Source organism: Microcaecilia unicolor, chromosome 7 (assembly GCF_901765095.1).
Source record: "Microcaecilia unicolor chromosome 7, aMicUni1.1, whole genome shotgun sequence".
Lineage (NCBI taxonomy): Eukaryota > Metazoa > Chordata > Amphibia > Gymnophiona > Siphonopidae > Microcaecilia > Microcaecilia unicolor.
In genome coordinates, this window is record NC_044037.1 from 279,469,418 (window position 1) to 279,486,059 (window position 16,642).

At 42.8% G+C, this 16,642-nt stretch overlaps 1 protein-coding gene across 3 annotated transcripts in view; it reads right to left on the reverse strand.

The window, feature by feature from the left end:
- Positions 1–16,642, reverse strand: part of KALRN (kalirin RhoGEF kinase) — a 1,371,746-nt gene that overhangs the window by 129,242 nt on the left and 1,225,862 nt on the right. For all 3 annotated transcript variants that reach the window (XM_030208706.1, XM_030208704.1, XM_030208705.1), the window contains 3 exons: positions 10,233–10,369; positions 4,271–4,337; positions 1,724–1,827 (listed from right to left, as the gene is read on the reverse strand). In XM_030208706.1, the coding sequence (XP_030064566.1) occupies positions 1,724–1,827; positions 4,271–4,337; positions 10,233–10,369 (308 nt within the window). The remainder of the gene's footprint in view (positions 1–1,723; positions 1,828–4,270; positions 4,338–10,232; positions 10,370–16,642) is intronic.

Sequence of the window (16,642 nt, forward strand, 5' to 3'; positions counted from 1 at the left end):
CACAAAACATTTTTGTTTGCTTGGCTGATTTGTCTAGAAAGGAATCCTTGTTTGGTATCTGTAGAATTATACTATTAGAAGACTTTACAGATGGTTTACAATGTAAAATGACTTAAAAGCAAGTAACGCTTATAAAATTGAGGAAGAAAGTAAATACAAACATTAATAGGACAGAGAAATAACTGAAGGGAGCAGAAAGGTTTTACATTACAAGTGAGGGGGAAGCTGTCTTTCCATATCAATAGTAATTAGCGGAAAAGAAGATGGGATGGCGGTAACCCATCAGTGCGTTAGTCCAAATCAGGGTTATCGACCCAGTCCTTGGGACATCCCCTGCCTGTCAGGTTTTCAGGATACCCACAATGATTATGCATGAGATAGATTTGCATTCAACTGGGGCAAGTACATGAAAATTTATTCTAGGTATCTTGAAAACCAGACTGGCTTGGTGTGTCCTGAACACAAAAACAGGGGTGAATCCTTTGGAACTCATATTCTTATGGACTATTTGCCTCATTTTTCAATCCTCAATTTTCTTTATATAATCTGTACAGTGCTAGAGACCAAAATAAATAGGAATTTTATTACAATTAAATGAGCAGAGGTGTTCTCAGGGGGTGGAATTGTACTTCCAACACACACTCTGCAATTTTTAAAAGTGGGAAATCTGTGTATAGACATGTGCAAGGAAAGTCGTGTACCCTCTGCCCTATCGTGTTTATTTTCCGTTAAACTTTAAGTTGAAACTGTTGCTGCCGAAGTATGATTTTCAGATAGCGATTCAAAGCTTACTCCCGGTTTCTCTATAGCACGCCTGGAGATCGGCACCGAAATCCAAGAAGATTCTATAGCAATACGCGTAACTTAGCTTAAAACTAATAAGCGCTGATAACAGCACTTAACAAGCAATAATGAGCAGGCCATTTTTCAGCACAACTTAGTAAAAGGACCCTACTACTCTGCTACTCTGGAAAAAAAAGGTGGGATCTGAGATATGACAGACAGTTAATATATAGGAGGCAGATTTCTTTCAAAGGACAATGCTCTGGAACAAGGGATCACAGGATGAGGGTGAAAGGGGACAGATTCAGGAGTAATCTCAAGATATATTTCTAAGCAGAAATGGTAGCGGATACATGGAACCCCCCTCCCAGTACCTGAACTCAAGAAAGTATGGGAAAAGCACAGAAAATCTGAAAGCGAGAAAAGGATTATAGAGTTGAGCCCTTGGCACAGATGGGTTGACTTAATAGGCTGTATGGCCTTTATTTGGTTGGGAGGCGGGGATAGTGCTGGGCAGACTTATACGGTCTGTGCCAGAGCCGGAGGTGGGGCTGGTGGTTGGGAGGCAGGGATAGCACAGGTACAAATCAAAGTAGGGTATACACAAAAAGTAGCACATATTAGTTATCTTGTTGGGCAGACTGGATGGACCGTACAGGTCTTTTTCTGCTGTCATCTACTATGTTACTATGTTATTTGCTATCATTTTCTTTGTTTCTATAACCCAAAAACCTGCTGGAAAAGAGACTGCAATATTAATGGAAAAAAAAAAAAAAAAGAGACTGACAAGGACAATAGAGGAATTGTTTCTGATAGTTCTTAGCTTCCTTAATTATGAGCTACGCAATGTAAAATATTACATTACCAGGGTTACCTGCGTGTCAACAGAAGGACATCTCGTTTTAACCAGCAAGGATGTCATTGGAGGTGAAATACTTACTCTTTGTGCCAATCATAGATCTGGTGAATATTCCCAAACACTATTTTGTCTTTTCCTTTCATATCTTCAGGAACTCCTCGCTTTTCAATTGCCTGCATGAAGCCCTGTGGCACAGAAAAAGTGGCAACGGTGGAACATTTTTACACATCTCTAGTTTGCGAACAAACTCTCTCTGCAAGCCAATCAACCTTTCCTTAAAACGTTTCAAATCATAACCCAATTTTATCTTTGTAATGGCAGCTTTAAAGAAACTTTCATTAAGTATTGCAGAGCAGCAAATATGCCCCCCCCCCCCTCTTCATTCGATCATGCTGTGTACCTAATTTTGTACAACATTAAAGGGTTAATATTTAGACGACGGTGATCAGCGCTTTGCTTTGGTGGACATCTGGATTCTGATACACAAATTGTTCAAGTGGGTCAGGCTTTTTTTTTTTAAACTTTATATTTATTAGAATTTATACATAATTCAAAGACGACGACAATCTTTCTCAGAAACATTTTCCTGAATCAAAAAACACTAGATAAGGAAATATAAAAATCATTAAGAAAGAAAATGAAAGTCTTAGACCACAATATGTCTTTCTTCTGTGTTTGTACAGCGCTGCGTACACTTTGTAGCGCTCTAGAAATGTTAAATAGTAGTAGTAATATGGGGGTGACCCAAAGAAAACCTCCAGGAAAAAACAAAACAGTAATTCAAGAAATAGAACAGACAATAATCGAGGCTATATCCTACATCTCTACCATATCAGTTTACAAAGATGGAACCAAAGCAGATTGCCTTAGATAGATCTATTAAGTGTTTGCAACTGAGAAGCTTCATAGAAAACATATAAAGCCTCTCGAAACTGAACTACACACGTGCAAGGAAAATGGAGGAAAATTTGCACTCAAGGAGGGAACTTCCTGCCTCAAAGCAAGAAATTGTTTCTTCCTTTGTTTCTTGGAAACATCTGGATAAACCTGTAGTTTCGAACCAAAAATTTCAGGGTCCATATATCAGAAATGAAAATGAATTACTGAGTCTATCTTGAGTAAAACACAAGCGAGTACGTTTGACGGATTTGCACCAGCTGAAGGCTACCTTCTACTCATAGGCGTAGTTTGACTGTTTCATTTGGGGGGGCAAAGGATGGGGCGGAGCATATTAGCATATATACATATGCAAATGAATATGCTAATATGGAGGAAGGAATTGAAATTTACAGACAAAATAAATTAAAGTAAATTAGTCTGGAAGTTCTTCATATCTCCTCCCAGCACTTTAGCCTCAGCTGCTCGAGTTTCTTTTCAGCCTGAGATCTTGTTACAAGTTGTGAGGAAAATCATGCAAATCGAAGACAAACCCTGTGCACAGACTCCACCACATTCAGGCTTTTTTGTAAGGCACATCTTAACACCAGGCCAAGGTAGACCAAGGGAGGTACCACAAATCAGGGTCGTATCTGCTATGGGGCCACAGGGGCCTGGCCCCCGCAGATTTGCCCCTGGACCCCCTTACCAATGGCACTCTCAACCCCCCTCCTCCTGCCGTCACTCCGCTGTTGCACCTCACCTCCCTTTGCTGGCGGGGGACCCCAACCCCCGCCAGCCGAAGTCTCCGTCCTTCCTTCCTTCCTTTGTTTGAGATTGGTGGTTTCTGACGTCCTGCACGCACGCACGCACAACGTGCAGGACGTCAGAAACCACCAAACCCAAACGAAGGAAGGACGGAGACTTCAGCTGGCGGGGGTTGGGGTCCCCCGCAAGCAAAGGGAAGTGAGGCATGACGGCAGAGTGACGGAAGGAAGGACGGAGACTTCGGCTGGCGGGCCAGCCCCCGCCAGCAAAAGGAGGTGAGGCGCGACGGCGGGAGGAGGTTCAAAGTAGTTGGAGCTGTCTTCTGCGAGAGGGGGGGTTTAAAGTAGTCGGGAGGGGGGGGGAGTGGTGGCATCGTCGTCTTCAGCGCGGGGGGGGGGGGGGGGCTAAAATGTGCCCCCTCTCCTCGGCTCTGGCCTCCCCCTACCATTGAAGTTCAGATACGCCCCTGCTACAAATCCCATCTTGGCACCATTTTCTCCTCTCTGTTACGCTACAGAGAGCAACCCAGTGACATTTAAAATCTGTGACCTTCTCCTGGAAAAGGGTAACTAAAGTAGCGGATCCAAAATATTATTTTTCATGTTATGGATCCATAAGCAGTCTGCCAAAGTTACACGTTTGAACTTCTTTAACTTTATTTTATCACATTGGGGTTTGCACTGTCGCATTAAAAGTGTTTGCTCTAACAGAATTCATGAAAACCTCGGGGGTTTTTTTGTTTCTGGTGACTTTAGTTACCTTTTTCCAGCCATGGTCACGTTTCAGAAATTACTTTCAGGTGCTTCACTGCTCAGCCGCAGTCCTCACACAGATCTTTACATCATCCAATTGGATAGGCCCTTGTGAAACAGGCAGCCGCTCTAAAATTTGTCCGAAAGTTAACAGGAGGTGGTAAAACATTTAGAGGGATCTAGCACGTAACTATTTCACTAACCAGAGCTTAAAGATCTTGGCAAAACTTACCTCGACCACAATTCCTAAGTCTTTGACATAATCTTTCTCCGTCTGTACCAATTCATTTAGGACAAACCTACAAATTGATTTATATAAAAAAAAAGGACACAATGTTATATTTCTTTTCAGTTCAGTTCACATTTTACAACAAGGACAGCAAATCTTGAGCTCACAAACCATCAGTGAAGAAATTTTTGGTGGCCAAATGCACGTCTGTGGCTTTGGAGGGAACTGAGGAACAGAGTGGGCGGATCGAGTTTCTAATCTTCGTGATCCGAGTGCAAATTGGGGAGTAGGCGAATAAAGACTTCTTGTGCCAGTGCAGCACAGATTTCTTCCCAGGACAAAGAAAAAACAAACATCTTTCCATATGTAAGAAAAAGGCAGCTATGGGTAAAGCAGCTCTCTGGCCTCCTTTTGTCCCACCTCATCATATACAAGGTCCTTCAAACTTTTTCTGGTGGAAGTAAAAAGTGCCCAGGGCATGTGAGGTCAATCAATCATGACCAGTGATTTTCTGAACCCTCCATCAAATAAAGTCAGCACAGACATCCACCAGTAGGGAGCCATTCTTTCTTTCCCCACCCCTCTCTGCTAACAAGAAAAGCTTGGTCCAGTGGCATACCAAGGGGGGGGGGGGGGGGGGGGGCGGTCCGCCCCGGGTGCCGCGCGGTGGTCAACTTCGTTCGTTTCCATGTTCCCTCTACCCCGGAACAGGAAGTAACCTGTTCTGGGGCAGAGGGAGCATGGAAATGAACGAAGCTGACCGGCGCGCGGCACCCCCCCCCCCCCCAGCGGCGTGCACCCGGGGGGGGGGGGGGTCGTGCTGCACCGGAGGGGGGGGGGGTCGCTGCACCCAGGGGGGTGGGGCGCATCGGCGATCTGCCCCTGGGTGTCAGCCCCCTTAGGAACGCCACTGGCTTGGTCATTGAAATATTCATAGTTTCAAAGCAAGTAAAAAGCACCACATAAAATTATCTCCTTGTCTCAGTAGGTATAAAAACACGACTGTTCTTTATAGCACGTGTGCTTTTATCTGCCAGAAAATGTTGGCAGAGGAAGGCCAGGGCAGCAAGGACCACGCAGGGTTTTTATTTCAGAAGACCTGATCTTACTTCCGACACCTACTTCAAAGCAGGGGTAAAGGTTAGATGGCAAACACCGCCTCACCTTCCTGCAGCAAGACACATTTTTCAGAGGGAATCCCCATACGGAGTTTCCTTTCGAAAATGGACTCGCAAGTCCTGTGGGTGTGTCTACCTTTGTGGGTACTGTATATAAAGCTCATATTTGCTTCATAAAACTCCATGCAGTAGATAATATGGAGGACCCTAAATCTTTGGTTACATTTCTATTTTCTGATGTTACTGAAGGTTCTGCAGCGCAATTGAAATCCCTGTTAAGTACCTCAACTTCCATATTACACTCTGGTAGTATCAAATTCGTCTTCATAAGCTCACACAGGTACAGCCTTCCAAAGGACCCAGTTCCTGGAAGGAGACTTTTTTGGCCAGTCCCAGCTTTTAAAAGTACAAATACCACACTGTTTTTGGGAAATAGTCCCCGATTCTACCTGTTAAGATTAGTGCAGCAGGTCCCATAATGCATCAGGGTGGGGTTGCCAGAAATCCAGGCTTACCCGAGATCTCTCCCCTGGAACTGGGTCACTCGGCAGCTCTATTTAAGGTGCCAAGGTACATGGACCAGTTAATGAGGTGTTTTTTTGTTTTAAAAAGGAACCCAGTAAATGGAGCAGGATTATTATGGAGGGGAAAACAGTAGAACTTTATCCTGATTTTCTTGCTTATTTGCACAATATATACAAAAGAGCTATTTTATTTTAATTTCCCTATTACTTATAAATGGTGCTGCAGTACTAGTAAGGGTGCATTCACGCTGTAAACCAAATAGGTGAGGCTGCTGCCAACGGCACGTAATTCCACTATCTTTGCCCTTCAAACATAGCTTTTTAAAAAAAATGTATGTGAGGAACTTATTAAAATGTAACCAAGATTAAAAGAATCTCTACTGTAAGGCGAATCAAGAGGTATAACTCACAGGGGCCCTGCAGGCATGATAAACCACTGTCAGTCTGAAGAAGTTGCACAATAGTAATGGGGAAAAAAAAAAAAGAAAAATATTGACAGAAGAAAAATTAGAGTAAGTTGTGTCACGATGGCAGAAAACAGAGCTTTTGTGTGTTTTCCACTAGACAATGGCAGACAAAAGCCTCGTTGTCTTGCAGGGTAAGAGCTGTTTCTGCAGAAGATTTTTGTACTAGAGATTGGATAACTCCAGGTGCTAAGGCAGAGCACACAATGGCGTGTCTAAATTTTACATAATTATAAAAATGTATATACTGCCTTCCTGACAAAATCATTCAAAGTAACTTATAAAAAGCAATATAAATGTCAATCTCCAAGCGTAATACATAAAACAAAAATATATCAATAATCATACATAGCAAACGTGATAACCACATAACCATTGTGAATCTCCTTTCTTTAACAAAGGCCACTGCTTCTGCCTGTAACGGAGAACTCACTAAGGCAGGGATCTCAACCCAGTCCTTGGGACACACCCAGCCATTCATGGTTTTCAGTATACCCACAATGGCTATGCGTCAGATAAATTTGCATGCACTGCCTTTGTTGCATGCAGATCTCTCATATAAGAAAAAGATGTTCCACTATGTGGAAACTCAAAAGAGTAAAACCTTTCTTCCCGAGATACATCTTCCGTACCCTTGTACAGTCAATGGTAAGAAGTCATCTAGACTACTGCAACGCACTGTACGCTGGCTGCAAAGAACAGACTATCAAAAAACTCCAGACAGCCCAGAACACCGCCGCCAGACTCATATTTGGAAAAACTAAATATGAAAGTGCAAAACCCCTAAGAGAGAAACTTCACTGGCTCCCACTGAAGGAATGCATCGCGTTCAAGATCTGCACGATTGTAAACAAAATCATTCACGCAAACGCCACAATCTACATGCTAAACTTCGTGAACTTGCCTACCAATAACGCCATAAGATCATCCCGCAAATTTCTCAATCTGCATTTCCCCAGCTGTAAAGGACTAAAATACAAGCTGACACACACTTTCTCTTACATGAGCATGCAGTTGTGGAATGCACTACCTACAGCCCTGAAAACTATTGACGAAATAAGTTTCGCAAATCTTTGAAGACATCTCTTCAACAAGGCCTACAAAGAGAACCCGTAGCCTTACAAAACTACCTCAATAACCACCCAGCTATGAAAGTCCACCTTCTATACTATCCTGCCTAACACCTTCCTTCTCTCTTCCCTTACTTAATTTTTGTACACTACCGTTTGTATCTGATATCCTGGAATGACTACGTCATAACAAATCTCTGTAAGCCACATTGAGCCTGCAAATAGGTGGGAAAATGTGGGATACAAATGCAATAAATAAATAAATAAATAAATAAATAAATATATACATACATATTCATTGTGAATATCCCGTAAACCTGACTCTGGCTGCATCCGAGAAATGTAGAACGAGAACACGAATCAAGAATTGCTCTATGCTTTTTTCAACAGAAATGTACAGACAACATTTTAAATTCATCCGACAGTTTTTCCTGAACTTCGGCCTTTTTTTTGATTCATTTCACATATGCACAAATCGATTTAATATGCACTAATTCACAGATTAATGCATGTTCAGTTGATTTCCTGTGTGTACTAGCTGGTCATTATTCAGCCAGCGGTGGCCGGTGTTTCTTTAAATGCTGACCGCCAAGACTAAATTAGATCTGGATATTTTGTACCCAAGTCCCATCATATTACTGGCACAGAGGATCCGATATTCAGTGCTGTACTTGCATAGATAACTGGATATAGGACTGCTTTTCATGCAGAATATAACATCTGGACACTAACATTTATATCGGTGGTGCCTGGATAACTCCTGGATCCGATCTCGGACTGCCCTGGCACTAACCTGAGAATGAGCACAGTCAGAACGCACATTCTGCAGCACCGAAGGCAATCTTCCAATAGCCCGTGGGGTTACAAAAGTACATCGGCACACTTCCCCTGCACCGCACTTCCCTAACGGAAACTACTTTCTGAAAATTAGTGTCAATTAGAGGACGTTCCGGAGCAGGCTGCAGGCAGCCTATGAGTGCCATTGCCAGGTGAAGATGCCCAGAGGATTTTAAGGGGATGGGGGGAAGCTGGGTGTGATAGGGGGTGCGTACGCCATGATGCTCCTACCCTAAGTACGCCACTGCATCGGAGCCTGCATATCTTCCGGTTCTGCCCCAGCACTAACCAGACAGCACCATAGCCGTTAGGAGGAGATATTCAACAGAACTATCCAGTTTCTTATTTATTTATTGCATTTGTATCCCACATTTTCCCACCTATTTGCAGGCTCAATGTGGCTTACATAGTTTTATTATGACATTGTCGTTTCAGGATTTCAGATACAATTAGTGATGTGCAGAGATTAAGTAAGGGAAGAAAGAAGGAAGTGATTAGGGGTTAAGTATAGAAAGTGGACTTTCATAACTGGGTGGGTTAGTGGATTAGTGAGGCTATAGGTTCTCTTTGTAGGCCTTGTTGAAGAAATATAACGGCTGCTGATCAAGGTCTAAGCAGGATTAAACCCCTTTGAACATCTATCCTATCATTTTTATTCCAAGTAAGTAGGATTTGTTTTCTGTCCAAAGGCCAAAGGACTGTGACGGCATCTTTTGCCCTGTTGGTTCAGATGTTGATTCTGTCCCATCTCAACTACTGTATTGCATTGTGTATTGGGGTTCACCTAAAAAAAAAAACCCCCAAAAAAACGAACAACTTTTTATCAGCTTCAATTAATTCAAAACACTTCTATGTGTTTAATATATAGAATCAAGAAATTTGAGTGTTGCCCTTTTTATGGCCTAGTTACACTGGCGCCCAATACAAAAGCGAATTTTGTTTAAATCAGCTTGTATAGTTTTTTTATTATTTATTTATTTTTTTTTAGACTTTTTATGCTTTCACTTCAGTACTGGTGATGAATTTAATAGGTACTCTCTCTCTTTAAGACACTCTTCTCGTTTATCAGCATTATTAAAAATTCCTTCTCCTAATTTTAGGGGCGTGCAATATTTGAAAAATTTTAATACCGTATTTGCTGTTGGAGTGATTTCGGTTTGGAATTCTTTGCCTACTTTGCTTAGATTGTGAGTCTAATTATTTATGTATTCACAAAATGCTCAAGAGTTATTTGATTCTTAGGGGCCCTTTTACTAAGCCATGTGAGTTTCTACGCGCGCCCAGTGCGTGCCAAAATGGAGCTACCGCTAGATTACCGTGTCGCTCTTGCGGTAATTTCATTTTTGGCGTGCATCCGATATGCGTCTGAAAAATATTTTTTATTTTCAGATGCGCATAACGGACGCACGTCAAATGGCATTTGATGCGGGTAGGTTATTACCGCCCGGATTCTTTACCGCTAGGTCAATGTCTGGCAGTAAGGTCTCAGACCCAAAATGGACGTGCACCAATTTTGATTTTGCCGCACGTCTATTTTTGGCACAAAAAAAAAAAGGTCCTTTTCATAGGCGTGCTGAAAATTGGATTGGCACGTGCCCAAAACTCGCGCCTACACTACTGCAAGCCATTTTTCAGTGCGCTTGTAAAAGGACCCCTTAGTTATTTGTAGTTAGCACTGGAGTTTATAATACTGTTTATGTACTGTATTTTATTTTAATTTTTGTACACCGCACTGGACCAGTTTTGGGGGGATTTAGCTATCTTGGTCAGATCATTTTGTGTTTTTGTGGATCTGGAACACAATTCTACATAGTGTTCATACTGCATTCATGGGAGGACTGATCCAACAAAGCTACACATGCAATGGAGATGCTCATGCTTGCGTGACTAGCACCGTGCTCTGCGTACATACTATCTTATGCATATGGAGCAGCAGAGAGCACTGTACTCACATCCTGCCTCTCAGCGCCTTGGCTTTCTGTTCCTCTTCGTGGTTCCTTGGTGGCGGTGAATGAGTCATCCCCTCGTTCAAACACCCACCGCCAACGGAGTCTTTTAAGCTTCCTCTGTAAGAGCCTCCTTCCAGGGTCTGAAATACACAGCACACAGAGGAGTTTATGCCTGAACCACACAGATGGTTCCTGTGTCACTGAATTCTTCACACGTTCAAGTTTTCAAGTATATAAAGAGGGTGTCAACATTGCACATAAATGACCAAAAGTACCGACACACGTGAAGAAATGCCAACATTCCAGCTACGTGCCATTCTATAAACTGACGTGTAGTTTGGAGTTGGGTGCACACATAAGGGGGAGTCCTGGCAGGGTGCTTGTACTATAATTAATGCATGTCTTATATAGGATTTTTTTTTTGTTTTAACCAGTACAGTTGTGAGCATTTATTATTATTATTATTAACATTTGTATAGCGCTACCAGACGCATGCAGCGCTGAACACCTGACACAGAGAGACAGTCCCTGCTCGACAGAGCTTACAATCTAAAAATAGACAGACATACAAGACAATTAAGGGCGAGGAAAGTACTGGGTGAGAAGGAACAAGGATAGGGGAATTGAGTAGTGGCTAGCAGCCAAAATATTCAATCTAGAATCTCCAATAGTATCAACATTCCATGTTACACTGCACTGACCACTAGGCTACTCCTCCACTAGCAACATTCCATGTAGAATCTCCAATAGTAGCAACATTCCATGTTACACTGCACTGACCACTAGGCTACTCCTCCACTAGCAACATTCCATGTAGAATCTCCAATAGTAGCAACATTCCATGTTACACTGCACTGACCACTAGGCTACTCCTCCACTAGCAACATTCCATGTAGAATCTCCAATAGTAGCAACATTCCATGTTACACTGCACTGACCACTAGGCTACTCCTCCACTAGCAACATTCCATGTAGAATCTTAATAGTAGCAACATTCCATGTTACACTGCACTGACCACTAGGCTACTCCTCCACTAGCAACATTCCATGTAGAATCTCCAATAGTAGCAACATTCCATGTTACACTGCACTGACCACTAGGCTACTCCTCCACTAGCAACATTCCATGTAGAATCTCCAATAGTAGCAACATTCCATGTTACACTGCACTGACCACTAGGCTACTCCTCCACTAGCAACATTCCATGTAGAATCTCCAATAGTAGCAACATTCCATGTTACACTGCACTGACCACTAGGCTACTCCTCCACTAGCAACATTCCATGTAGAATCTTAATAGTAGCAACATTCCATGTTACACTGCACTGACCACTAGGCTACTCCTCCACTAGCAACATTCCATGTAGAATCTCCAATAGTAGCAACATTCCATGTTACACTGCACTGACCACTAGGCTACTCCTCCACTAGCAACATTCCATGTAGAATCTCCAATAGTAGCAACATTCCATGTTACACTGCACTGACCACTAGGCTACTCCTCCACTAGCAACATTCCATGTAGAATCTCCAATAGTAGCAACATTCCATGTTACACTGCACTGACCACTAGGCTACTCCTCCACTAGCAACATTCCATGTAGAATCTTAATAGTAGCAACATTCCATGTTACACTGCACTGACCACTAGGCTACTCCTCCACTAGCAACATTCCATGTAGAATCTCCAATAGTAGCAACATTCCATGTTACACTGCACTGACCACTAGGCTACTCCTCCACTAGCAACATTCCATGTAGAAGCCTGCCCTTGCAGCTGAGCAACACGGCTGCGCAGGCTTCTGTTTCTGTGAGTCAGACTCACAGCAACAGAAGCCTGCGCGGCCATGTTACTCAGCTGCAAGGGCAGGCTTCTACATGGAATGTTATTACTATTAACATTTGAATAGCGCTACCAGACGCACGCAGTGCTGAACACCTGACACAGAGAGACAGTCCCTGCTCGATAGAGCTTACAATCTAAAAATAGACAATTAAGGGCGAGGAAAGTGCTGGGTGAGAAGGAACAAGGATAGGGGAACTGAGTAGTGGTTAGGAGCCAAAAGCAGTGGTGAAAAGTTGGGTTTTCAGCATAGATTTGAAACCAGGTAGAGATGGAGCTAGGCGTACAGGCTCAGGAAGTCCATTCCAAGCATAAGGTGCCGCGAGGGAAAAGGAACGAAGCCTGGAATTAGCAGTGGAGAAGAAGGGGGACAACAAGAGAGATTTGTCCAGCGAGCGGAGGTTACGGGGAGGAATGTAGGAATTTACACCAGCTCTATGGCTAGGGTAAAAGTTTGCATCTAAATTATATGCACATAATTCCTTTGTAGAATAGGTTCCAGACAGGCACCTTCTTGGCACTTAAAAAGAAGCACACACCCCTCTTTAAAGAACTGCCCTCAAGGGGGGTAATTCTATAAAATGGGCACTGAATTGTTTAGAACAATGCACCTATGTGCATGAATACACAAAATCTGCATTATGTGCTAGTCTGGAAATATACACAACATTTACATAGGGGCAAATTCTATAAATTGAGACTAAAAATCAGCAGCAAAGCACGATTCTGTAAAGAGTACGAGTCCTTTACAGAATTGCGCCCAGCACTAAGCTGCGATTAACCGTACGCTGCTGCAATTAGGCCCGCTATATGCAGGCTTAGATACTGACACCTAAGTTAGACGTGATTCTAGATGTGCATAAAATGTGGGAACATCCCCCCAAATTGTTACACACGATAGGATTTAAGCATATGCTATTATAGAATCAGATATGTACGTAAAACCTAATTACTGCCAATTAGTGCTAATTGGTAATTAATTGCCAATTATTGGCTTGTTCAATGACTTGTACACAGTTTGGCCGTGTGGCCAAATTAGCATACACAACTTCAGGCACCATATATACAAATTTGGAAGATAAGTGGGTGGGATTCATGCGCATTACTTTTAAAATACTCTACGTTAAGTGCACATCTCTGGCTTTTAGGTGCCAGGGCTTCACCAGCTCTATGGCTGGCTGGCGGAAGTGCTTGCATCTAAATGATTTATTAATACATTTGTTCGCCACGCTTTCCCACTCAAAGCAGGTTCAATGCGGCTTACATAATAATAAGGATTATAGAGTATTGATAGAGACAATGTAAGATATTTATAGCAAAATAATAAGAGAGATAGGTGGGTAGAGATGGGCAAGGGTGAGGGGAGTAGGAGAGGTATGAGTAAGGGGTAGTTGAGCATTGGAGGTGGGGTAGAGGGGATGGGAGATGTAGTCTGGGTCATTGTCATCTGGATATGTATTGGGTAAACGGATCAAAGGATTAAATTGGGTCATTTGGGTGGGCTTGCTTGAACAGATGGGTTTTTAGTGCTTTCCGGAAGGGTAGATAGTTGCTGATTGATCGGATGGCTCTGGGGAGGGCATTCCAAAGCTGGAATGGAAGTTGGATCCATAGTATGTTTTGTACTTGAGTCCTTTGCAATTGGGGTAATGTAGGTTGAGGTAGGTTCGCGAAGTTTTAGGTGTGTAATTCACTTGTTAGACCTAGGAGTCTGAAGAAATGTAGGAGCTACTTTCCTCTACAGAGCAGGGAATTACTCCTCAGGTGCTGAACTGCTGAAACACAGAAAGAAGTTCCTAACAGGCCTAGCTAGTGAATGCAGCTCCCTGCAGCCGTTTGAATATTTTGTTATCTCTTTGCTTTATTTTGGATGCTCTCGTGTTCCAGGAAAGGTGAACAGACGTATCAGTGCTGAGAAGGGCATAATTTAAAGCAGTGAAAAAAACACTGTATAAAAATTGTAGCCGGTGCAAATACATTTCTTTTCTGTACCGTAAACCAAACAAAACAATGACAATTATCGCTCGCCAAGTTCAATTCCATGCTTCCCTGTATCGAGTTACAAAATCTACCCCTTGCCTTTCAAAAACAGAAAAATATTTTTTTTATCCACTGCATTACAATTCTGTAATATTAAATAAGGTGAAAAAAAAATCACAGTCCTGCTTGGATTTTCTAGTGCTTTTTAACTTCGACTCTCTAGTCTAGAACATGATCTCAAAATTATTGGATCAAGGTCACGGTCAATAATGAGGGTGCCAGATCCATGTTTCAACTTCCCATAAGCAGAGTTATTGTTTCACTGGATGAATTACATTCAGTCTCAAAGTTATTTTAAGAAAAGCAGTTGACAAGCACCAATGCTTCCTCCTCCCTCATGCCCCCAAATTCTTATTTAATCCCAGGAGCAACACTGAGAATATAAATGTGGAATTAGGTTTAATTCTACCAAAGACAAAAAGAAAAAGAAGCCAGGATCTAACATACCAAACGCTAAAACAATGAGGTGGACACCAGAAACACTAAGCAGTATAGTGAAAAATACTTAATTGATAAAACTGCTCGATATAGCCATGTTTTGGTATATGCTTGCATCAGGTGAATTAACTCATACCTTAAAATATACGCATCGCAAATTACTGGCTAGTACAAATCCCAGAGCTTCAAATGTTTCCAAAACCCCAGCCGGGTTGAATTTAGTGCACAAGTACTGGTTCTTTTTTTATTTATAATTTTCATTTTATTACATAAAGATGATATTACATCACAGTGCATGGAATTCACAATATTCTATACATCCAAGTATACTATTTATAAAAATAAGGAAAAAATCACCAAAATAATTTGTCCACAATGGGGAGAGTCCAAGAGAGGAAATATGTCCAGGTATAAAATACACAGCAATGAACTTAATCAACTTAAATCATTGGCCAGTAGGAATTTGGAATCAAGCAGCCTAGTCAGCACATTTAACCAGGAGATACCATTCCAGGGGTATCTCTTACATTCTCTCGAGCAGCCACAAATTCTTGTAATCTTTTAGGGCACGTAAAAAGATAATTAACTCCATGCAAAGTAATCATGCACTTACAGGGAAACTTAACTAAAAACGTACCACCAAGTGAAAGGATTTTTGGTTTAAAAACCATCATTTCCTTCCTCCTGGCTTGGGATTCTTTTGAAAGATCAGGAAAAATCTGAATTTTGGCACCCATAAAGACAGCATTCATTTTCTGGAAATAAGTACGCAATACCAAATTTTTATCCGATTCCAGGGCAAAAGTAACAAGCAGCGTTATCTCGAAGAAATAGGTTTTCAAAAGTTCAATAGATGTAATAAATGGAGAAAATGGGAAATTCAGAAATCTTAAATTGCATCTTCTAAGCTGATTTTTCATATACTAGCCGTTCAGCCCGTAAAAACAGGCTAGTATAGGACGGGGGGGAGGTTGAAAGGCCCCCCCCCCCGCTGCCGAGCTCACCGCTGCCACTCCGAGGTCACCGCTACGCCCCCCCCGGAGTCGCCGCCACCCCTCGCTTCCCTATTGAAACAGCGCTGGAACGCAGCACACAGCTCAGATGAGCTGCCGTCCTTCTTCTCTGCCTGTGTCCCGCCCTCGTGGGCGAGGGCGGGACAGAGGCAGGGAAGGAAGACCGACGGCAGGTCAGCTGAGCTGTGTGCTGCGTTCCTGCGCTGTTTCTATAGCGGAGCGAGGGCCCAGCCAGGGTGGAGGGTGGGTGGCGGCGGCGAACTTTGGGGGGGGGGGGAAGCGGTAGCGACGGTGGTTTCGTCCCTCCCCCTGCGCAGTAGAGACCCTCTCTGTCCCACCCCCGTCATCACGTATTGACGCGGGGGCGGGACAGAGAGGGTCTTTACTGCGCATTTGCGAGTGAGTTCGGTCACTCGCTGTTTATATGTTTGATTCTATTTTACGTGCCTGGACTTTGTTTTCTTTAATTACAGAGACCACTGTAGTTTGCAAAGTTTTTATTTCAGAATCCACATTTTCCATTTTAGATGAAAACTCTTCAACTCTAGTGGAAGTCTGTAATTCAGTAGCTTTTAAATGATTTATTTCCATCTGAGTATGATTAAATATTTGCTGTAGAGATGTATTCACCCCTTGAATGGCCTCCCAGAGAGTGTCCATAGTAACTTTTTCTGGCTTTAACATACCTCTTCCTAATCCAGGAGATATTTCCCCTTGGATTACAGCTGGGGGTAGATAACCCCCTTCAGTAGTTAAAATACCTGGTGTAGAGGCAAAAGCTGGTCCTCCCCCAGTCGTCGGAAAGTCGCCAACTTCGGACGCTCCCTCAAATGACTCTCCTTCAGCTCCGCTAATCCTTCCAGGTTGCGGCGAAGTCAAACCGGAAGGAGGGCTCAATGTAGCGCCCTCTGCGCTGCGCTCCAACGTTGGCATTATGGAGCTACCAGAGGCTTGAACCGGCGTTCCCACTAAACGGATTCCGAAACTTTCCAGCTTAGATTGAGACATGGCAGGTATTCCAACTGCGCTCTGGGAAGCATGAGCAGCAGTTTTACCTTTCCTCTTCCCCATTACTCTT